This window comes from Kogia breviceps, chromosome 10, assembly GCF_026419965.1.
Source record: "Kogia breviceps isolate mKogBre1 chromosome 10, mKogBre1 haplotype 1, whole genome shotgun sequence".
NCBI classification, from domain to species: domain Eukaryota; kingdom Metazoa; phylum Chordata; class Mammalia; order Artiodactyla; family Physeteridae; genus Kogia; species Kogia breviceps.
In genome coordinates, this window is record NC_081319.1 from 99,586,145 (window position 1) to 99,609,982 (window position 23,838).

Here is a 23,838-nt window from a genome sequence, read left to right on the forward strand (position 1 = left end):
AAGAGGGACTTCCCTGGTGGTCCGGTGGCTAAGACTCCGCGCTTCCAATGCAGGGGGCGAGGGCTCGATCCCTGGTGGGGGAAACTAAGATCCACATGCCACAGGGCACAGCCAAAAAGTAAAAGAAACAAACAAAAACAACAACAAAAAAAGGAAAGGTCAACAGTGACACCAGTTTGTCAACTTTACAGCAGTCGACAGGGAGGCTGGTATGACCCCAGTATCAGAAGTGGTTGCAGATGCTGGGTGGGACCGGTGTTTAAGACAACCAAGAGGGGATACTGAGACGATCACTGGCTCAAGAGACGGGAATGTGGCTCCACTGGTCAAGAGGTAGCAGCTGAAGACACCAACAGGGCTGCCTGAGGAGACAGGAAGGAAAAGGGGGTGCGAACCTAGCGCCGAGGGACTCTGACATTTCACTGCAGGATAAGCCTGAAATGAGAGGATGGATTAAAACCAGTAAAGCCAGACAGAGTTTACTATCATTAAAGCCAAAGGAGGAGAAGGTTTCAAGGAGCGAGGAAGAGATGGGCAAAGCCACACGAAGGCTGTTGGGAAGTGAGGCAAAGCTGAGGCTGGAAAACGTCCCTCAGATTTTGCGCCAGGGTCATGGAGACACCTACTCAGAGAAGTCTGGTGCGACGCGGCAAGGCAGGGGCCACTGGCAGCTGAGGGGACGGAGTAGGCGGGACCTTTCCTTCTTTCAAGATGGAATATATTTATTGAATATGTTTAGATGTTGGAGAGAGCGATCCAGATGACAGAGAGCAATTGAGTGCATAGAAGAAATAACTGACAGTGTTAATGTGCTGAAAAGGTAGAACAGGATCCAAAGCACAGGAGGCGAAATTCGTTTCAGATAGCAGAGGGGTCTGTTCTCTAATGCAGGACGGAAGGGGAGGGTTGGAAGAGATATAGACAGATACGAAGGCTCCGTGGAAGGGTAAGGAGATTCCAGGCGGAGGCTTCCATTTGCTCTGTGACATGAGATGCACAGTCCCCGCCTGGGTGGGGTACCTAATCAAGAACAGAAGAGTAGTATCTGGTATTCTCACGTATTTTTCTCACCAGATGACTTCTGTCTAACCCAAATGGTTCCCAAACATGCTTACTTCAGTTGTCTCTGATATCGCAATGACATAATGAAATGTCACAACTAAATATGAGTGTGAGTAAAGGCTTGCTGTTTCTATGAAAACTTAGTTGACTGTTTCGGAAAAATCTGATAAAGACAAGGTGCAAAAAATTCTGTCCATCTAGGGATAAGCAAGGCAACTGCCAAAGACAGAAAAACACTACAGTAAAACTCTTTGCTCTGCAAGACTCTGTTCTCATTCTGGTTTTAAGAGAACAAAACTGGAGATCGCCGAATTATAAGTCACTCTGGCTTTTGCAAAGAAAATGAGATTGAACTCTAATGGATCTATATTCAGTGAAAAAAAGCCTAGGCCTTACCTCAAAAGACTGTCGGATGAACGTATGTTTTTGTGATTCTCCCCATTTCAACTCTTCTCGGTGAACCGAAACCAACCCCTGGACCAAGCCGTCATTAGGAGGCTGCCTCGGTTACAAAGGTAAGAAGTAAGGAAACGGGGGTGGGAGTGAAGCTACGGGTTGCTTGCTATATATTAAGAAGTGTGGGACTTCCCTGGTGGTGCAGTGGTTAAGAATCCGCCTGCCAATGCAGGGGACACGTGTTCGAGCCCTGGTCCGGGAAGATCCCACGTGCCGTGGAGCAACTAAGCCCGTGCGCCACAACCACTAAGCCCATGTGCCACAACTACTGAGCCTGCGCTCTAGAGCCCGCAAGCCACAACTACTTAGCCCGCGAGCCACAACTACGGAGCCCACGCGCCTAGAGCCCGTGCTCCGCAACAAGAGAAGCCACCGCAATGAGAATCCCGCGTACTGCAACGAAGAGTAGCCCCCGCTCGCCGCAACCAGAAAAAGCCCACGCACAGCAACGAAGACCCAACGCAGCCAAAAATAAATAAATTAAATAAATAAATTTATTTTAAAAAAATTTTTTTAAAAAAAGAAACATGCTTAACAGGTGTTTTTAAAAATTTACTCCTTACAACAGCCCTGCACATTCTCGTTCTCACTCAGCAGACCAGGCAACAGAGAGGTTAAGTAAATTGCCAACTATCAAGTTACAGCACCTGGGTAGGAACTCAGTTCTGACCTGTATCCTCAGGGTGGCCATTTCCATTGGTCTTCCATGCACCTGGATGTATCCCCTCAAACACGCTCCACCCATGCCCTCCATCAGCCCTCCACCAATGATTCATCCTTGCCCTTCACCTCCCGTAGCTAATCAATCACCAAACCCTGTCCAACTGACCCCCGTCAATATCTATTCCATCTGTCCCCGCCGTCACCTTGCAGAAATTTCACATCTTCTTTTGCACGGACTTCTGCCAGAACTAGGTTGCCCCAATTTCTTAATAATCAGATCTGAGCGGCATCGTTCTTTAATATCAGTTTAACACTTGCTCTTTCTGCAAGTTCTTTCTTCATTGGCCTCAAGCACATTGCCTTCCAGGTATGTTCCTTGTTCTCAGCAGTCTTTCTCAATGTCCTTAGTGGCCTCTTTTTCTTTTATCAGCCTCTGAAATATTGATGTTCCTTAGGGGCCATTCCTTGGGTCTCTTCTTATTCTGGCTTCTTCCCTGGCAGATCCTATTTTTGCCAACAGCTTCAACTGCATTCACACGCTGATGATCACTGATGGCTCTCCTACCATTTTCACAACTGTTTAGTATTTCTGTCCACCCAGTGCCCTGTAAGCACCTCAAATACAAATACGTATGCCCCAAACTGGACTCTCATCTGCCATGTCCCTTCGACCAACCTCAAGCCTACTTCTTCTATACACATCCCTCAACGTCGTCCGTCTCAAACGTTGAAATCTTCCTTCACTTTTCCGTCACTTGCCTTCACAACCCAGTCTCAAGCCCTGTGGAGTCTTCCTGTCCTCAAACTTCCCACGGCCGTCACTCCTTTCAGGCCTGCCGCTAGCTTTCTATCACCCTGTTTCCATTGTGTCTCCAAAGGAAACCTCCTCGGGACAGTCAGCATGAGCTTCCTAAGCCATCTGTACTTTGTCCAGGTGCCTGCAAGAACAGCCACTTAGTATGTTAAACAAAGCTGTTGACATTGCATACAAGGTCTTTGATGACCTAGATCTTTCCTACTTCTCCAGTTTCAAAATGTTCCACCCCGTAATCACTCTCCATTCCAGGAATAATCAACTATCTACAGTTCTCCAAACAAGGCATGTTCCCTCAACTCTGACTTGACACCTGTCCAGAACCCTGGAAAACTCCCTACTCCTCCCTAAGATTCTAAGAGCTTTTGTTGTCCTCAGCTCCTTTCTCCTCCCCCATCCCCAGCAAAGTTCTTCATAAACAGCATCATTTTTATAACCAAAGTACTTAATTGTATGTAACAATCATGTCCTGGCTTGGAGAGCTGCGGGGGGCCAGCATGAAGAGAAAGCGTTCTCACAGCTCCTCTTTCATTCTCAGGAAACTCCTTCCTCCTTTTAAGGGCCACCTGCCATCCCAGACCCTAAGATCAGACTTCCAAGTCCCCGACCCGCTCTCCAGGTCATGGTCATCTTCTCCATCCCAACTCCAGACATGATGCAGAACCATCAGTGGCCATGCTGACAGCCCACGACACCCTAGAACGTGTCACAGTTCTCAGATTCCCCTTTGCTATGGCTGCTTCACCTCCAAAGTCCTAGTCTCCACCCCAAACTTCCCATTCTATCCACTATATACATACGTCACATGCATTTTATTGTCTTCAGTCTCTATCCCTTTCCATTCTCCCCACTCATCAGTGCCTTACTGATCTGACTTCCCTCGCAACCCAGCCCAAACCCCCCGGCCAGCCTCCAGCAATCTCAAGTGACCGTGCCCTTTGCACACTCCTACCTGACAAAGCCTGGCCCTGACACAGCCCACTTTTTCCATTCTACGTTCTTGGCGGCCAAGTATTGCTGAAGAAAAATCAGGACTTTGCACTCAGCCACTGCAATTCATGGTTTCCTATTGCAAATGGCTTCCAAGGCATCCCTCCACCTTTTCACTTGGCTTTGGTCCGTTCCCTGACTCAGTCTACCTGGCGGTTAATACTAACAAAATGTGAGACATGATCTATGGTAAAGAGATTTTTGCAAAACAATCTTGAAGGTGCTGGATAAAGCAAGAAAAGAAAAAAGGCTAAACATGAAGTGTAAATTAGCTCTAATGCTATGTACCCTTAGGTTCCAAGTCAATTACTTTCACGGCACTAGGAACACTATTGAGATGCTGTCTTAATTCTTATAGATGTTTAGAGTCAGACAAATGAGGTGAAGGGTGAACCACTGGTAAAAATGGCTGGTTTCCAATCCCTCATGTCCAAGGTACCCTTCACACTTCTTATTCTTTATCAGTGAAACAGACACAACTTTTGTTTTCATTCTAATTTATTCTGTGTAAAGTGAAGCATCGTACAAACCACAGAAGCTTTAGATATCGTGTTGACCCGCTTTAGAACAGAACGGTGACTAATCGATTACACAGACTCCTCAACTCTAATTTTACATCTCGTTATACAAAGGTACTATTAACACACACAGTTCTAATTCCTTATATACCTGTTTGTCAAGCAGCAAGATGACAACACATCATAGCATAGCACAGAATGTTTCCTCTAAGAAACCAGAGCAGCAGTATCTGGTGAATGGTTATGCATAGAACTGACTTAGAGGGGTAAACACTGGTCATAAAACAGGCGGCCCATGTATATTAACAAATGGAAAATGTAACTTTTTAAATTAATATAAGATAAAATGTTACTCTTTATGCTTTAAGTTAAAAACTATAGAATACTTTAAAAGCAGACAATACAAGGTGCTTTAATTCTAGACTCCATAACAAAATACTATTCCATTAATTGCTTAAGAATCCATAACCTCTGAGTACTGCTCATTGCCTTTTTAAAGTCACCCTGAAATATAAAAGCACTTGAAGTTTACCAGTCAAAAGCTAAAGTTACATTGGTTACATGTGACATTAAAACATACCTTTTAAGAAAAACTGACTTTAAAAAATACTGCATTGTTCACTTAAAATAATTTCAAAAACTGTTGCTCTTAAAAGTAAAAATGCACTACTTTCAAACCTTTCAACACAGTTTGGTTTAAAATGCCCTATTTTGTGACTCCATTACTTAACATATTCCCAACTTTCAGCAAAATAACAGTTCGAAGTTGTTGTTAAATCTGATAACATCTGAAGAAATGGGTCAGCATGTCTATAAACTGGCTATCCACCACAAAACGATGTATTTATGTTTCCACCATGAAAACATCACTACGAAAATCCACTGGATGAATTCTATTTTTAGCTTTACGTAAATATTAAAAACCTATTTAACAGCGTCACACAAATACTTAGCGTTGTTTGGCCTTGAAATCAGAGCAGTGCTACCAATAAATTTGATACAGGCAATTTTCACAGAAGTTTCAGAAGCAAAAGAAGAAAAAGATTTGGAAATGGTCGGTTGGGAAGGAAAAGCACCCACCAGAATCCTCATTTTAGAATTAAACCTCAAACGACGACGCCCTTGTTCACCATCACTGTTTGTGAGGATTCAAACAAGACTAATACTTGTGCTTTTAACGCTCAGGACCCTCTAAACTTGAAAACTGACTGCAGGCTACTCCGTCTCCTACTAAGAAACTGAAAATGCACTTACGATGAGTTCTGCAAGTTCAGCTACAAAATCGCTAAAACAGGAAAAAGAACAAAAACACTATCACACAAATAATTCTGTGTTAACAACTATTTCTCCTGCCTCTCTCAGTGGCCTTAGAAATATGTACTATGTTGAGTGTACTGGGGGAGGAGGAGTGCAGGGGGAAGAAACGTTTTAAACAAAGGAATTCGTTTGTAGAATTCTCATATTGGCAGCAGTGACTTCACTTTCCTAAGAGTTAAAACATGGTAGAGTGTGAGCTATTAATATGCTTTGGTTATATTTCCCAAGCAAGTTAAGCAGAACATTTCATACAATTCTATTTTAAAAGACATCCATAAAAGCATAAATATTAATAAATAATACCAACATGTACATCTTTCAGGGATTAATTTGTGGATGACCCTTGCAGATTTTAGGGGTTATATCGGCCATCATTCTTAATACTGACACAAGAGGAAGCTTACCAGCTACTTAAAGTGTGTCAGCAACCATCACCTAAACCTAAGGTACCCACTACAAAGCGGAATCCACAGCTCCAAATATCAGACTGCAAAAGATCTAATTCAAATATCCTCCCAGCACCAAGAAGTATTAAAGTTCTTTCTAACTGATGAGCATTTTAATGTGCTATTTAGCTAGTATGAAGCATTAAAATTAATGCTTGAAACTTGTGTCACTTTTGTTAATCAATATACTCACATAAGAACAGAAAATTGCATCCACTAAGGAAATAAAGACAAAGACTATGCCCCACTCTCAGCTGCTGGGGGCCTCTCCTTAGCAAATATTTAAAAGTAAAGTTATCCTCTGTAAATTCCCTTTTAGTACATCCGAAGGGCTGCAATGACAGCAGAGGCGTTCATCACCTTAGGGCAGAGCAGATGAGCTGTTAATAAACAAACAAAACTATCAGCATGAAGCATGAGGTATCAGACAAAATTACACACCATCATAAAATAGAGGTGATATTCTGTAATGACTAGTTCTTGAGAAACAAAGGTTTAAAACGTAAAAAGAATTTGGATTAATAAAATAACTTGGCTTCGCATTTCATTCTTGTATAAAGCAGGCGTATCTCTCTTCCCGGGGAAACACACAGTCCAAAGTTCAGTGAAGACCAACACGGGAAGCCGGCAAGAATCATGTTACAGTAAAGCAGGCATTCTCACCCACTCTCTATTGTTTCCTCAATACCCAGCACCTCTGAGGTCTTGTCACTGAATTGCTGTTTGTGAAGAGGTATTTTCTCCACAACACACGCCTTGAGCATGAAGTCCTCCCATACAGAAGGAGTAACTAATCCTACTCTTCCTGAAGTAGAGGATAGGGCCTCGATTCCCAAGTTACTACTCTAAAATCTTGAATAGGGTGCTCCAAAATGTATCTCATAGAGGATAACTATTTTAACAACCTTGTAAGAGTCAGAATTAAGGTCCCCAATAAATAATTGCTATCCTAGAAAGAAAAATAAATTTACAGACTATTTTTTTTTCCTAACCTAAGATGCCATCAATTGTAAGACGCACCACATGTATCACTAAGAAAACACATAGGCAATTAAACTATGACACAATGCTTCTGTATCCTGTAGAACGTCTACTTTTAAAATTTACTCAAACAGCTTTTAGAGTTAAACAGATCTTTATCACATCAATCTTGTGCATACGTAAAGAAAGTGTATGATGAAATAAGTTGGTTAAGTTATAACTTCATAGTCTGAGTCTAACTCCTCTGAATCACTCAAATCACAGCCATCGGTGTCTGCATTCTCCCAGACCACAGCACCCTTGGCATCATCAAGAGCGCCGGCAATGCAGCATCTCCTAAAACAGCACTCCAGCACTGCCTGCGGTGTAATATCAGCAGGAAGCTTTGGACAAAATCATGTTTGACGCCTTAAAGACAGTCCTGCTCCATGCGTGAATCCATCACATCAGCCTCTTGTTGCTTTGAATTTTGTTTCATCTATTCCAAGGGTTTTGGCAATTTCGCCTGCCTTCAGCTGCACCGCCTGGCATGTGATAGGCAGTCCCTTTGCACGTGTCTCACGGACAAAATGTAGCACAGCTTCGTTTCCTTGTGGGCACCTTCTTTTCTTAGGTCCCGTAAAGCATTTTGTTGTTGCTTTACAAGAAAATATGGAATTTCGGTCATTCCTCCAGCGACGGATATCTGCTTCACTAATAGCGAACGTACGCCCTGCTGCTGTTTCCATGCTTTTCTGCATACACGACAACTTTTCGTTTCAATGCTGAATCATAGTGTAATCTTTTTGAAGACATTTTTAAAAGCCAGTTAAACCTGACACATTTGATACCAACAACAGGAGAAACCTTAAGTCCACACAGGCACAGGCGAGGATAACTGCATCATGACTATTGCCTTGGCTGACAGTAATCGTAAAATGCATCCCAACTTCAGACAAGGTATAATGTGGGGGAAACAAAAAGTACAACATAGAACTAATATTAATAAAATATGGTTTTTCAAGCTTGTAATATTTATCAGATTAACACCAGTGCAAGAAAATAAGCCCAAGAGTCAAAGAATACGTATATATGTAGAAGTATATAAGCAAAAACTATCTTTACGATGAAATCTGCAATGGTCCGATTTGGTTGTAATTCCCTTTATTTTCATATGGCTTACACGTAAATCTTTTTGTGAATTGGACTTAAGATCCAAGAATGAATGTTCTTCCATCTTTTAGCAGATTGCAAAGCCAAGTCATTACAGAGAGAGACTCCCAGCGTCCTCTGTCATTCGCTATCAGAGGACCACGGCTCAGGTCAGTGGCCTTCATCAATGGGTGCCCTCCTTTGGCGAGCAGACCTGATCCTGTGTGGAGATGGTGAAGCATCTTCTTCTGTTTCAGACCCTGAAGGTTCATGATCTCCCTCCTGAGATCCTGTGTCTCCCACCAGTTCCCGAAGAAACTTGAATTTTGATAAAAAAAGATGCCAAACAAAATACCAACCTAAAGAGAGAGAAAAACATTAAGAGAAATTATGACCCACCGTATTATCAGTTGGGAACATTTCAGTTAATTGTGTGTGGAGTGTGTGTGTTACCAAACAGTATGTGTAATTTAAATGTATATGTGATTATAATTTATATAACAAACACTTATCAAGCATTTACTATGCACGGCATAAAGATAAACTCTGGGATTCTACAGAATGGCAAAAACAGTTTCTGCCTTTATGGAACTGAGAATCCAAGCTTGCTCCATCTATGTCAAATTTATAATGAGATTATGATATCTAAGTAGAGTGTTTATTGTATTAAACTCAAGTTTTTGAGAGCATTTTTCTGGGGAAGAAAGAATACGCCTTGCTATTTACCTGGACGTTTACACCTCATTGCCAGTATTTACTAAAAACAAGTTTGCTTCAATCAGAAAGCAAGACAGTAAATGGCAGGATTCACTAAATCACCTGCACTTTGGTAAAAACTTCTCAGGACCAAACTACTCAGTAAGTTTCTAGAAATAATAAACTTTCACAGAAAATTAATAAATTTTCTTTAATTACACAATGAAAGATAAAAAGCCAGAGCACCAGTATCTTAAATTCAAGATTTAAAAAAATACAGTGTTCTCATGTCAAAGCCATTAAAAAGTCTGAAGAACTCTCCTAAAAAAAAATTACTAGCCAAGTTTTGCTTGTTTTTGCAAGGAGTTTTAGACGTCCACTAATATAGAAAAAACAGTCAATAAAGGAGAACACAGGAGATTAAACTCCTGAACCCATGACTGGTTGCTCCGAAATGTTAAAAGAGTATTTCATAAACAAAACTAACCACTGCTAACAGTTTTCCATGCTAGAGTGTTTTCTGGATGCCTTCTACTTTAAAACTCTAGTTTCAAAGAAGAGCAATGGACCATAGCATATTCTGTTGACTAGCATTTTATGGAAACAAAATCCAACCAGCTTTTCTACCCCAGCATTACAAAGGCCAAGATGAATGGCCACTTAAGGAAGTTTCTAATTTTACTTGTTTCTTTCTTATAATCTCTGGGGGGAAAGATGAACATAAAATCCTTGGTACTAAAAAACTAACTTCAGAAATTTAACCCTTTTCTCAAGTTTCTGCCTTCCTTGAAGCTTGAGTGCTGAGTGCTAACTGAACCACACCACAAATATATTTTAGTCAACTGTGTGAGTAAAGCACCTAACTCTATAAAACAGTATTTTAACGATACTCCAAATTAGCAAGCTCTCTCTTCACTCAAAATTCTTTGTAAAAATAGGCCCAGCGAGGGTCTATTTTCTTCCCCACTGGAGGGGTCAGGAGGCTCAGGCCTGACAGAAGACTGATAAAGCCACTGTGAGGCATAAATAAATAAAGGGCCTAGGTGCCTAGCACCGAGTCCACATTTGGTAAACTGCTCAATCGACAGGAGCTGTGGCTGTCCCTGAGCTGTGGGATCTGCGGTGACTTCTCCTCTGTTGTTGATTAATTACCTTTTTTACTGAGATACAATTCACCTATCATAAAATTTACCATTTTAAAATGTACAATTCAATGGTTTTTAGCATATTAACAAGGTTGTGCCACCATCACCATTACCAAACTCCAAAACATTTTCATCGAGCCCCAAAGAAACCCCATACCTATTAGCAGTCCCTTCCCCAGTTCCTCCCACCCCAGCGCCTGGGAACCGTCAATGTACTCTGCTGTCTCCGGATTTGTGTATCCTGAGCATGGCATACAGACGGAATCACAGTACGTGGTCTCGTGTGCCTGGCTTCTTACACTTAGCATATATTTTTAAGGTTCATCAAACATGTTGTTGCATGTATCACATTATTCCTTTTTATTGTTGAATAATATTCCATTGTAAAGACACATCACATTTAGTTTTAACCATTTACCAATTAACAGACCCAGGTAGTTTCCATTTTTTGGCTGCAATGACCAACTGCACAAGTTTTTGCACTGACATGTTTTCATTTCTCTTGGGTATACAACTGACCCTCAAACAAGACAGGGGTTAGACCCTCCCCACAGCTGAAAATCCACCTGAAACTTTACAGTCCACCCTCCATATCCACGGTTCCACATCCAAGGATTCAACCTCAGATCGTGTAGTGGACTGCAGTGTGTATTCAGTGAAAGAAATCCGCATGTTAAATGGACCCACAAAGTTCAAACCCATGTTGTTCGATGGTCCACTATACCTAGGGGTAGAATTGCTGCATCATATGGTAACTTATGCATAACCATTTGTGAAATTGCTAGTCTTGTCCAGAGTAGCTGTGCCATTTTACACTCCCATCAGCATCATAAGAGGTTGTCAATTTCTCTACATCCTCACCAAGACTTTTTATTGCCCGCCTTTTTTATTATAGTCATCCTAGTGGGTGTGAAATGGTTTATCACTGTGGCTTCTTTTTTTTTTGTTTTTGTTTTTTTGCAGTACGCGGGCCTCTCACTGTTGTGGCCTCTCCCGTTGCGGAGCACAGGCTCCGGACGTGCAGGCTCAGCGGCCATAGCTCACGGACCCAGCCGCTCCGTGGCATGTGGGATCTTGCCGGACCGGGGCACAAACCTGTGTCCCCTGCATCGGCAGGTGGACTCTCAACCACTGCGCCACCAGGAAAGCCCCATTATGGCTTTTATTATGGCATTTCCCTAATGACTAAATATGTTAAACATCATTTTCTTGTGTTTATTGGCGATTTGTAAATCTTCTTTGGAGAAATGTCTATTAAGTTCCTCTGCCTACTTTTTAATCAGGTTGTTTGTCTCTTTATTAAGTTGTAAGAGTTCTTTATATATTCTTGATACCAGATGCTTATCAGATATATGATCTGCAAAACATTTTTTTCCCATTCTGTGGGCTGTCTTTTCACTGTCTTGATAATGTTCTTTGAAGTACAATAGTTTTTAATTATGATGGAGCCTAATTTATCATTTATTCTTTGAGGAAATCCAATTTATCTTGTTTTCTTTGGTTGCTTGTGCTTTTGGTGTCATATCTAGGGAACCGCCGACTAACCCAAAATTATGAAGATTTATGCCTATGCATGCTTCTAAGAGTTTTAGTTTTAGCTCTTACACTAGGTCTTTGATTGATTTTAGTTAACTTTGGTGTGAGAGAGAGATCCAAATCCTTTTGCACGTGGATACCAAGCTGTTCCAGAACTATTTGTTGAAAAGACTGTTCTTCCCTCCATTAAATTGTCTTTGTACCTTTGTCAAAAATCAAATGATCATAAATGTTACAGTTTATTCCTATTCCATTGATCTGTCCTTATGCCATACCACACCATCTTGATTATAGTAGCTTTGTATTAAGTTTTAAAATCAAGAGTATAAGTTTACCAAGTTTGTTCTTTTCAAGACTGTTTTGGCTAAAGTCCCTTGCATTTCCATGTGCATTTTAGAATTACCTTGTCAATTTCCGGAAAAAAAAAAGGCAGCAAGAATTTTTATAGGGATTGTATTAAATCTGTAGGTCAATGTGGGGACCTACACTTTTTAATAATATTTCTCTGTACATATCAAAAATTTTCCAGAGTGCACATATATGGTTTTGCTAATCAGAAAAATCAGGAGAAAAACAAGTCAGAAACTAAGTAAATCATAACTACTCTGTAGACGTCTGTTTTAAATACCCCAATACCATCAATTGGCTGAAATTACTAAGCCCGGTTGATTTTAAAGATACTAAGGAAGACCCCTTAGGTTAGTTTTGAGAACCCAACCTAAAAGTTAAAAAAAACCTCTTTTTCCCAAGGTACTGTGCTAAATAAAGATGATGTACATGAATTTACCATCAGGGAAATTATAAGCAAGCTCAATCAAAGATGATGATAGTCTTGACCTCATAAAGATCAAAGATCCCAACAGTGGCTACTAGGTATAAAATGATAATAAATTAAGAAAAGTAAAGTGAGGTTACTGACTGAAAAGAGACTATGGTGAAGGGCTGTCACCAGTGGGGTTCCCACCATAAAATACTCTTGCCCCTGGGGTGGTTAAGAGAAAGTTAAGTCTCCCAGCACAGAAATCTACAAAATAAGGAACTGAAGACTGCTTCAGCAGTTAGATCACAAACTTTGTCTTTCTCAGTTTTAATAAAACAAACCCCAAAAAAGATTTTCTTTTAAATCACTGCCAGTGATCAAACAATGCAGGGGACTCAATCTGAAGTCAAAATTCAGAATGTGGTGGCCAATCAGAGAGACTCCAGAGCCTGGAGCAGCAAGTTACCGCCACCAGCTCCGCACCCACCACTCCCTCCCTGCCACACCAGCTCAGCCACCCGACTTCACACCTCCTTAACTGCCACCCCCAAATCTGCAGATAAGCGAACCTGAGAAGAAGCTTATTTTTCCCTATTCTGCCTGCGTGTAAGGTGTGTGAAGGCTGGGGGTAGAGGAGCCTGTGGGTAGTGACACTGCTTCCCACAAAAAATCGTGAGGTAGAGAAGTCCCCCTAACACAGATATGGAGCTCATCAGCTGAGCAGCCAAAAACAACACACCTCCGCTGTGCCGGGTTGTTCACAATGGCTACTGTAATGACAGGGTGGGAGAGCAAAGTTAAGAGGGAAATTGTAGTGGTGGTAAGAACTGCCGTGGTATTCGCTAAATTCAGGGACGTTCAACAAGTTATTCTCTGAGTAAAATGACGAAGTTCTTACACAGCTGTAGTCGTGGGAAGATGGTTGGAGGATGTGGGGGAAGGGGATTTCCATCTCACAGTACTTGGAACTGGTAAGATCTCAAGCTTCCCCAACAGACCGCTAATCAAAGAGTGTTAATCGTCTGAAGAAAGGATGATACTAAAATGCCAGGCAGTGTGAATGGAAAAACAACTACACATGACATTTATTTTGGAAAAAGAACCATTATTAAAACCCCAATAGGTATATACCAGGAAAAGTGTGACTTCGCAAAGAAGAAACTAAGAGAGGTACTACAGTGCCAGATAAAGCTGCTAATAGTCACTGGCTATGTTAATTAGACATGAAAATAAAAATAGCTAACTTTATTTTTTAACTTTGGGACAGGTACTGTGAGGAAATGTTTTGCACATATCATTTCATGGCCAATATAAACTGTCCTTCCACCTACATCTGGTATGTCACATTCGTGCAGGTGATTAAAAGAGCCTCATCTCTTCATCTACAGTATTTTACTTGCACTGATCTTAAAATACAAAGTAGAAAGTCATATAAATACATAGTTCACCTCCTGTTACTTTAATAAAGCAGCTTTTAATTCACGTAACGAAAGTCCTAAGACTAAGCTTAACCAAAAAAGAGGGAATTTGTTATTAGCTTATAGGACTGTCTCATAGAGCCCGTGAGAGCGACGTAGAGGGACTAGATCTAGGGGGAGGTGCTCATGAGCTGAGGTCATCCTCTAGCATTATCTGTTTTCTCTACACCCTTGCCTCATGTCCTTCTAGGCTTCCCTTGAACATGGCTGCTTTTTCCCAGCTTTCTATGATTTCTTGGCTATCCTCAAAAAACAGCCTAGAATCTCTGACCCAACTTGGGTCAACTGTCAGGCCCAAGACCAGTGTGCATTACCTGGGCAGGTATGATGAACAGGGCTGTGCGGCCTAGCCCTGAGAGCTGCGGGTGATTCTCAAGGCTGGAAGGGAGTGGACAGGACAACTCGGGGAAGGAGCTCCTATAAAGATGTCTGCTCCACATTTATTAGGCAACAGGGTCCTGGAGGACAGTCATTACTTCAGGATCACCCCCCAAAAAAACATCCCTGAGCTGGGCAGGCAATTCTTTTGTTGGATGAAGGCTAAACAAAACCTTTGATCTGCTTGGGACCTGCTTCGATTTCTTTAAAACCTTAACACAATCTGACCTCTGATGAACGTCCGCGACGCAAAGGGTCTTCAACCTCTCAAGCAGAGGAACTACTTGGGGTGGAAGTGAGGTAGGATCAGATGAGGTTGGAAGCCACATTCTCCCTTTTAGGGAAAAGAACACATGTAAACGTAAAGCAATTTCAACAGCATTTGTTGTCCAATGGAATGACCCTAGCTAAAGATACGCGATTACCACATTGCAGCCATTCCCAGGAGAACCACTCCAACTGGCTACTCATCAGGCTCTGCTAGGGAGCTGTGAGAAGCTACAGATTCCCAACGACTCACCCCAGATACTCCAAATCAATCTCCAGCGTTGTGCTTACTCATCGTTTTTAAGCTCTCTAGATGATTCTGATGCACATGTAGGTTTGGAAAAGAGAAATGAAGTAAAGAAGAAACACGAGTGCTGTTGCAGATCAACTACGGCCAGTGGCCAAGGAAAATGAGAAAAGGATAAGCAATGGAAGAGCAGGGGAGAGATGGATCAACACCTGACCAGACTGCCTATCTGAGAAGATCCCACCTGAGAAAAGGCAACAAAAGCTCATTAGTGTTTACTAATGGGACAAAGGGAATATGTAAGGGGGAGCTATAAGGACACTGCCCAGGCTTCGCCGATGAGTGGGCCATGCTGCAGGAGGACAACGGATGTGTGAGGAACGATGCAACGGAAGGTCAGAAGTTGGACACAAAGAGTGATTCTATCTTTGCTCCAAGTAGTATTGAACTGTGTCTGGTTAACCGAGTAGTTTAACATAAATAACAATTTATGTATCCAGAGTTCATTCTCTAGTATACCATGAATGTATGAGAAAACACATGGAATGTTACATAATGCAAAATGAAGCATCATCCTCTATCTACATGTTATTGGTTGTAACACAGCATCAAATAAATAAGAGAGGAACAGGTGTGTAGAAGCGTGTATTGGGAGGGGGAAAGGCACCACAGACACAAGGGGAAGAACCACCAGCTCAGACTTATAACTCTGACTTACCATAAGAATAGGCCAGCCTGATTTGGACTCTGGGCCCTAGTGACTAACTTCTCCCAGGTGGTGCTTGCATCTTTGGGGAAGAGCAGGATAGGAGGGAGAATAACCACTATAACCCAGGCTACTTTTTATTGAAAGGGACTTACCCCTTGTGCCCTGCATGCCTATGGGACCGCTTATAAAAGTACAGCTCTGGGCTTCCCTGGCGGCGCAGTGGTTGAGAGTCCGCCTGCTGATGCAGGGGACACGGGTTCATGCCCCGGTCCGGGAGGATCCCACATGCCGCGGAGCGGCTGGGCCCGTGAGCCGTGGCCGCTGAGCCTGCGCGTCCGGAGCCTGTGCTCCACAACGGGAGAGGCCACACCAGTGAAAGGCCCGCAAACCGCAAAAAAAAAAAAAAAAAAAGTACAGCTCCTACAATTTCTCCCACCCAAACCTGATATGCAGACACCAGAAACTCTTTACCTACTCTTATTCTGTGGAGCATGGGTCTTGTACCTCATCCTGAGATTGTAAGAGAAAAATGGGAGGGAGGGACAGAGGAATAGCAGAAAGGAGGGGGTGGAGGGGGCAGGGAGAAGGACTGTCCACACTTATATGTACTTAGTCAAAAATTTACACTAATTGTTAAAACAAGTAACACAGTTTTTCATAGTTTAAAAGGCAACTCTGGGCTTCTCTGGTGGCGCGGTGGTTGGGAGTCCGCCTGCCGATGCAGGGGACACGGGTTCGTGCCCTGGTCCGGGAGGATCCCACGTGCCGCTGAGCGACTGAGCCCGTGAGCCATGGCCGCTGGGCCTGCGCGTCCGGAGCCTGTGCTCCGCGACGGGAGAGGCCACGACAGTGAGAGGCCCGCATACCGGAAAAAAAAAAAAAAAAAAAAAAAGGCAAGTCTGTGAGTCAGAAAAACTGGCTGGCAACAAAGGGTGTGTGTCCTGGGATAAGAAAATAAGCATTCAACTTGTGTGTGCCAGTAACTAAGCATTAGTTCACAGGATGGATCTCATGAAACACACTGTATATTATTTTTCTATGCAAGATAAATGTGCTGGCAGCAGAAGGGTAGCAATGGCAGATAAACTTGAACGACGGACCATCACTGTCAACACACCACAAACCCAGGGGACAGTAGTAATCACAGAGTTCTCAGTTCATGAAATGCTTTACATTCAACATCTCATTTAATCCTCTCATTAGCCCTCTGAATTAGTGGGACTAGGAATCATTATCCCCATTTTCTAGACAAGAAATCAAAGGCCCAAAGTGACTCATAACCATTGAAAAGGGCTAGCTCGGCAAAACAGCAATGAATTCAATAAGTGTATCAAATTTCTCATATTTTCATAGTGAAAGTATGGCTAAAACACAAAACACTAATTAGGGAATGAGAATATGATTTCCTACCCAAGATCTTTTTAGTTCAAAAAGCCCAGGTGCAGTAGAACAAAAAATTCTTATCTTTGTGGAATCATTCCCCCCATGGAGTTAACCCCAGCTTCATGATGATATCTAAGTGGTTAACTGACTGGCTCAATACCGATCTTGATTTGTATAAAGCTCTTTTCCACTTTCAATCTTATAACCTTATTTTCCGTTTACACAGAAGGCAGCTAAGGTTCACTGCTAAGTAATATGTCCAAGGCCAAGACACAGGCAAAGTGAAGACAGAACCATGCTCTCCAGCCCTTCCCACCAAGCTCCCTCTACTGCACATCCTTCTGTAAAGACACACTGGGCGGCCCCAGCAGACAAGCCCCCGGAGAAACCATCACTGACCCAACACAACGTGGAACCGAAATACCTCCACACCCAAAACCCTGTTACCCAGTAAATGGAAGACTGATTTAAAGTTCCCTTTAAAACCTCTCCTCTTTTTATTTTCCTCTCCTTCCGGTGATCACAACACTCCCATAGATCCAAATATTACCCCTATTATAGAGGGTGACCAAATTTTTCATCCATACTTTCTACCTTTCTTAAACCCCAGGAAGGAATCTCTACCTCACTGGCTTGAAGACATCTTTAAAAAGTATATTTGTTCAACAGCTCCTTCTTCTGATTTTCACATTTCTGTTATGGGTATTGTATCCTTTCCCCATCTCTCTGGTGGGAAAGAGCATATTTCAGCCCTACCCTGCTTTACTTCAGTGCTATAGATTCTACCTTAATAAAACCTCTCCCACCTGTTTCCTTCATTATATTCCCAGTACCATCCTCTATCCTACATCAAATCCTTGTTATCTGTCAACTGGATTACCACCACAACTTCTTATAATTCAGAGGCACACTGGAGCCACACTGCTTGGCCATGAATCCTAACTCAACAGATACTCGAAATTTGGGCAAGTTAACCTCTATGTGCCTCAGTTTCCTCATCTATAAAATAGAGACAACAGCACCCACTTTCAGAGTCAATGTGGTAATAAAAAGAATTAATGTGTGTAACATTCTAAAAAGAATGCCTGCACATAATAAACACTCATCAAATGTTATCCATTGTTACCATCTCTTAGGGTCCAGTCTCTTCCTCTCCAGGGCAAACTCCACAGACAAGAGGTTACTACCACTGCCACTGAGATTTTTAAGCATCATGAACACATAATTTTTATGTCTTTCTACCATACTGTCTCTTCAGTATAGTACTCTCTTGGGTGACTGCTTTAGCATTTCATGCTCACTTCCATCCTTCATTGTCTTAATAACTAACTGTCCTCCCCACAAGACATGAGTTTCTTAAGGAAAGAAAATTTATGGTTTATCTATGGTTTCCACTATGTCCTCTATGTCTTAGAAGAGTATCTGGCACAGAGGAGGTAGTTTCCAAACAAACCATTCAACTTCCATCCTCCAACCCCAACCCCCAACACACACCAAAAGTACCATAAATTTAAGGGGTTAATGACTTTCACCAATTGATCCATTTCAGAGCTCTTAAGATTTCTACTATGTAACAGAGTAGCTGATAAAAAGAACTGCTGAACAATGTTATTGACAACATTGATATTGAACAATGTTATCAACCAAGTTATCTGATGTGTACAGAACATTCCACTCAATAACAGCAGAATAAACATTCTTTTCAAGAATATGCAGAACATCCACCAAAACAGACCATTAATTAGTCTCATTAAGTGTAAACCTTCCTAAACTTGATACACTTTTCTCACCATAACAAAATTAAACTAGAAAATGATAAAATGATATATGGGGGGAAAATGTCCTAAATTAAGTCATGGTTCAAAGGAGAAATCACAAGTGAAACTAAAAAATATTTTGAACCAAATAAAATTTTTTTAAACAAATCAAAAGTAATACCTGGAAAGAAATTTATATCATTAAATAGCTATTTTTTTAATAAGGGTCTAAAATCAATAATCTAAGCTTCTACCATAAGAAACTAGAAGAAGTGCAAACTAAAATCAAAACAAATAGAAGAAACTAAAGATATAAGCATAAATCAATGAAATAAAATATGGACAAGTAAAGAAATAAAAAAATCAATAAAACCAAAAACCAGGTTCTTTGAGAAGATCAATAAAATTTATAAGCCTCTAGCCAGAGTGATAAACAAGAGAAAAGAACACAAATAAACAATATCAAGAATGAAAGAGAAGACATCACCACAGATCCTACAGATATTAAATGATAATGAGAGAACAGTAATTCAGATTAAATAGACATAGTGCTTGAAAGACACACAAACTACTACAAAAGCTCACTCAAGAAGAAACAAGTAACTGGAATAGCCCAATATTAGCCCAAATGAAATATACTGAATTTGCAGTTAAAAGGTTTCCCCAAAAGTCCTGGCCTAAATTAATTCTACCAAACATTTAAGAAAGTATACTAGGGATTATGCTTTATTAATTTTTGGACACTCGTGACCTCCATCACAGCACCTGAACATAACAGTTCATTAAATGTATTTTATTGAGTAATACAAGGGTTATCCCACCTTGAGACAACCTTGGTTTGTACCACATTTAAGACTGTATTTGTAATAGAAATTTAATAATTTATATTGAGGAATCTGTCTTCATTTCTTCTTCAAATATATGAGGGCCTTCTACATGCTTCTACTCTCTAGGATCCAGGAATAGAGCAGTGAACAAGCCAAAGAAGGTCCCTGCCTTCACTGAGCTTATGTCCTAACTGCGAGAAACAAACACATAAAATACAGTCAGCCCTCCATACCCATGTGTTCCACATCTGCAGATTCAAACCACCACAGACAAAACTGACAAACATAGACTGAGGAGATGGAAAAAGGTATTCCATGCAAATGGAAATGGATAAAGACGATGAAGTATATGTATACAATGGAATATTACTCAGCCATAAAAAAGAATGAAATCTTGCCATTTGCAACAACCTGGATGGATCTAGAGGGTATTGTGCTAGTGCAGTAAGTCAGAAAGAGAAAGAAAAATACTCCATGATTTCACTTACACATGGAATTTAAAAAACAAAACAACTGAACAAACATAACTAAACAGAAACAGAGTCATAGATACAGAGAACAAACAGGTGGTTACCATAGGGGAGGAGTTGGGGGAGAGGGAAGGGTAGGGGATTTGTAAGGGAGACTAAGAGGTACAAACTTCAGTTGCAAAATAAATGAGTCACAGGTATGAAAGGTACAGAGTGGGGAATAACCTCAAGATTTATGTAATAGGGCTTCCCTGGTGGCACAGTGGTTAAGAATCTGCCTGCCAATGCAGGGGACACAGGTTCGAGCCCTGGTCTGGGAAGATACCACATGCCGTGAAGCAACTAAGCCCATGCACCACAACTATTGAGCCTGTGCTCTAGAGCCCGTGAGCCACAACTACTGAGCCCACGTGCCACAACTACTGATGCCCGTGCTCCGCAACAAGAGAAGGCACTATGATGAGAAGCCTGTGCGCCACAACGAAGAGTGGCCCCCGCTCGCCGCAACTAGAGAAAGCCTACATGCAACGAAGACCCAACACAGCCAAAAATAATAAATAAATTAATTAAAAATCTATAAAAAACTATAAACAAAAATAAGTCTATTAAAAAATATTTACATAATATCTTTGTATGGTAACTAGACTTTCACAGTAATTAATCACTTTGAAATGTATAGAAATATCAAACCACTATGTCCCGTAACAGGAAATAACAGTGTGGTAGGTCAATTATACTTAAAAACAAACAAACTCAGAAAATGAGATCAGATTTGTGGTTGATAGAGAAGGGGTGGGATTAGATGACAGTAAAAATGTCCAGTTATTAAGAAAAGTAAGTACTAGGGATGTAATGTACAACAAGATACATATAAGTAACACTGCTGTATTTTCTGTATGAAAGTTGTTAATAAAGTAAGTCCTGAGAGTTCTCATCACTATAGAAATAGAAAAAAAAATTTTTTTTCTATTTCTTTTTGTATCTATGAGATGATGGATGCTCACTAAACTTACTATGATAATCATTTCCTGATATATGTAAATCAAATTATGTTATACACCTTAAATTTATACAGTGCTGAATGTCAGTTACATCTCAATAAAACTAAAAGCAAAAAAAAGACAAATCTGACGTGACTTCCAGATGGAGTTGATATTTATAAGGAAAGGAAAGGGCAAAACCAAGGATGACACCCAAGTCCTTGGCTGCTGACAACATGTGAGCAGGGAGGGAGAAACAGGTAGTAGAAATCAAAAGTTCTGTTTTAGATGTGTTTAGTTTGAGATGGTTATTAGATCCTCAAGTGGAGATATCAAGAATAAAAGTCTGATGCACGAATCTGGGATGCAGGAGAGGAATAAGAGCTGTAGATTTAATTTTAGTCATCAGTTATAGTTACTATTTAAACCTTTAGAACTGGGTAAGATGAGTAAGAGAACAGAAGGAAGGCAAAAATAGAAATACTATATATTTGTATTATAACATAATGTAACATAAAAATACAATAGAAAATGGCATGCATCTCATGGTGTAATGGCAAGTACTAGTCTATAAAATTTTTATTTCAGAGACAAGAGAGTTAATGGGTAGATAGATGTGGATATAACTAATTGATATATGTAATTTATCTATATATACTTATGAATGTACTGGGAATAATGAAAATTTTTTTCCTATCATAGATTGTGATCAAAAAAAGTTAAATTCTAGGGGATGAGAAGCCAGGAAAAGATAAACAATTAACCACTATGGTAGGAAGAGCACCATGAAAGTATACTGTACAAAAGCCAAGAGAAACACTTCACGGAAGGAATGCTCACCTGTATAGAATGAGTATGAGAGGTTACATATCAATACAATTACAACTCATAAGGGACCATGGACTTGGTAATATGGAGGCCATTTGTTATGAACCTCGACAAGGGCAGTTTCAGTGAACAATGGGAGCGGAAAATATTTTTAGAATGAATGAGAGGCAAGAAAGTACAATCAACAGAGACAGGAAACAGTAGAACTCCCTAAGGAACCTGAAATTTGAAAATCATAATTCACTATGTGAAAGAGTCAGTCAGAGTTCTAAAATAAACTAGGTTACCAGTTTCTTGGGCAGACCCATGTCATCAATTTTGAATCCCCAATGTGACTATATTGGGAGACAAGGCCTTTAAAAGGTTATTTAAGGTTAAATGAATTTATAAGGGTGGGGCCCTAATCCAATATAACTGGTGTCCTTATTATATAAGATTAGGACAGGGACACACACAGATGAAAGTCCCTGTGAAGACACAGGGAGAAGACCACCATCTACAAGCCAAGGAGAGAAGCCTCAGAGGAAATCAACCCTGCTGACACGATGATCTTGAACTTCTAGCCTCCAGGCTACAAGGAAATAAATTTCTGCTGTTCCAAGTCTGTCGGACATTGTTAGGACAGGCCTACCACACTAATACAACACCCTAGTTTCTCTCTCAAATCTGGTGGAATCTTTCCCTCCTCTTCCTAAGCCCCAGGCCCCTCCTAGTTAATACATGAAGCTACCACATCATTCACTCTCCCAACAAAAAAGTGCTTGGATTACTTCTTAGAGCTATTAGTCTCAACAATTCCAATCAAAATAAGGCATTCTTTTACTTATCACAGGTCACCTCTCATTCCATAATGTTTTCTGAAACCAAAGGCAAGGTACTTTTAGAAAAATGAGTAAAATTTAAGTCAAATAGCCATTATTGGGAGCGGAGAGAGCAAGTCTAAATGTATGCAGCAATTCAGAATTTTGAGGCCCCAAAGGCAAGTTTGGCAATATTCTATCTAACGTGTTGTTACATGGTTTACATGTTACATTCCTATCTCCAGGTAGCTTGCATCTTCAAATCAGAAAAGAAAGCATATGCTTACCTCCTTCCTCACATCCAAACAAATCACACAGATCTGGTTTTCCTTACTTCAAGGATCTTAAACACCTACAATTAGCCCAAAATCCTGACATCACAAGCAAGAAACTGAGAAAGGGTTTCCAATTGTTTTATCATCAGAAAAGAAAGGCTGTAAGTTAGAAGCTTTAACTCTAGTGCCTTAGTAAAAGCAAGAAAATTAAAATTATACATACAAGTATATAAATACAAATATACACACATGTCTATGCACATGTAAAAGCAATGAAATTAAAAATATACATACTAGTGTATAAATACAAATATATAAGTCTATACATGTATATACACGAGTGTCTCCAAACATGGCTGATACTGAGCATTTAGTACATTAATCATGCAATGAATAAGCCCTATAGTATTTTGAATACTGACCAATTAGTGCATCAACCTGAACCCTTACTTCAATAGCGTAATTATCAAAAATATTCAATGACATCTGGTTCTAAACACTTCCCAAATTTTCACAACTGCTCAGCCACTTGGCTAAGAGAGCTGTGGTTATCAGTTACTGTGCGTTAAAAAAAAAAAATCTACAGTTGCGCTAATATTACCTTGAGAAAAAAGTTTCACGTCCTCTCATTCCATGACGGAAAAAAAAAAAAAATCACACCAAACAAAACAGCACCATTATTACAGAACTAAGAGTTAGGTTACCTGACCCTGGGAGTTCAATATAGCCGGTGTTTCTAAGTCCTGCCGCGTCTCAACATTTCTGCTTGGAATTTAGTTTAAGCCTGAACTCCAAGTAAACAAAAAATTTCACACGTGCTTCAAACCCAACTCTGTCCCTGCCCCTGGTTAAACGAAGGTAATGAAACCTCGCTTTATCATCAGAGTCAGAACGTGTCAAAAAAGAAAAAGGGGTAATCAATCA

The 23,838-nt window shown here is 40.7% G+C and overlaps 1 protein-coding gene across 2 annotated transcripts in view; it reads right to left on the reverse strand.

Annotated features, from left to right (window-relative positions):
- SMIM13 (small integral membrane protein 13) overlaps positions 1 to 23,838 on the reverse strand; it is a 188,193-nt gene that overhangs the window by 163,861 nt on the left and 494 nt on the right. Inside the window, exon 2 of one of the 2 annotated variants that reach the window (XM_059077786.2) lies at positions 4,466 to 8,737. The exons of the other annotated variant lie outside the window; for it this stretch is intronic. Within the exon in view, the coding sequence (XP_058933769.1) occupies positions 8,550 to 8,737 (188 nt within the window). The 3' untranslated portion in view covers positions 4,466 to 8,549. Of the gene's footprint in view, positions 1 to 4,465; positions 8,738 to 23,838 lie in introns of those variants that run through there. 2 annotated transcript variants of the gene reach the window in all.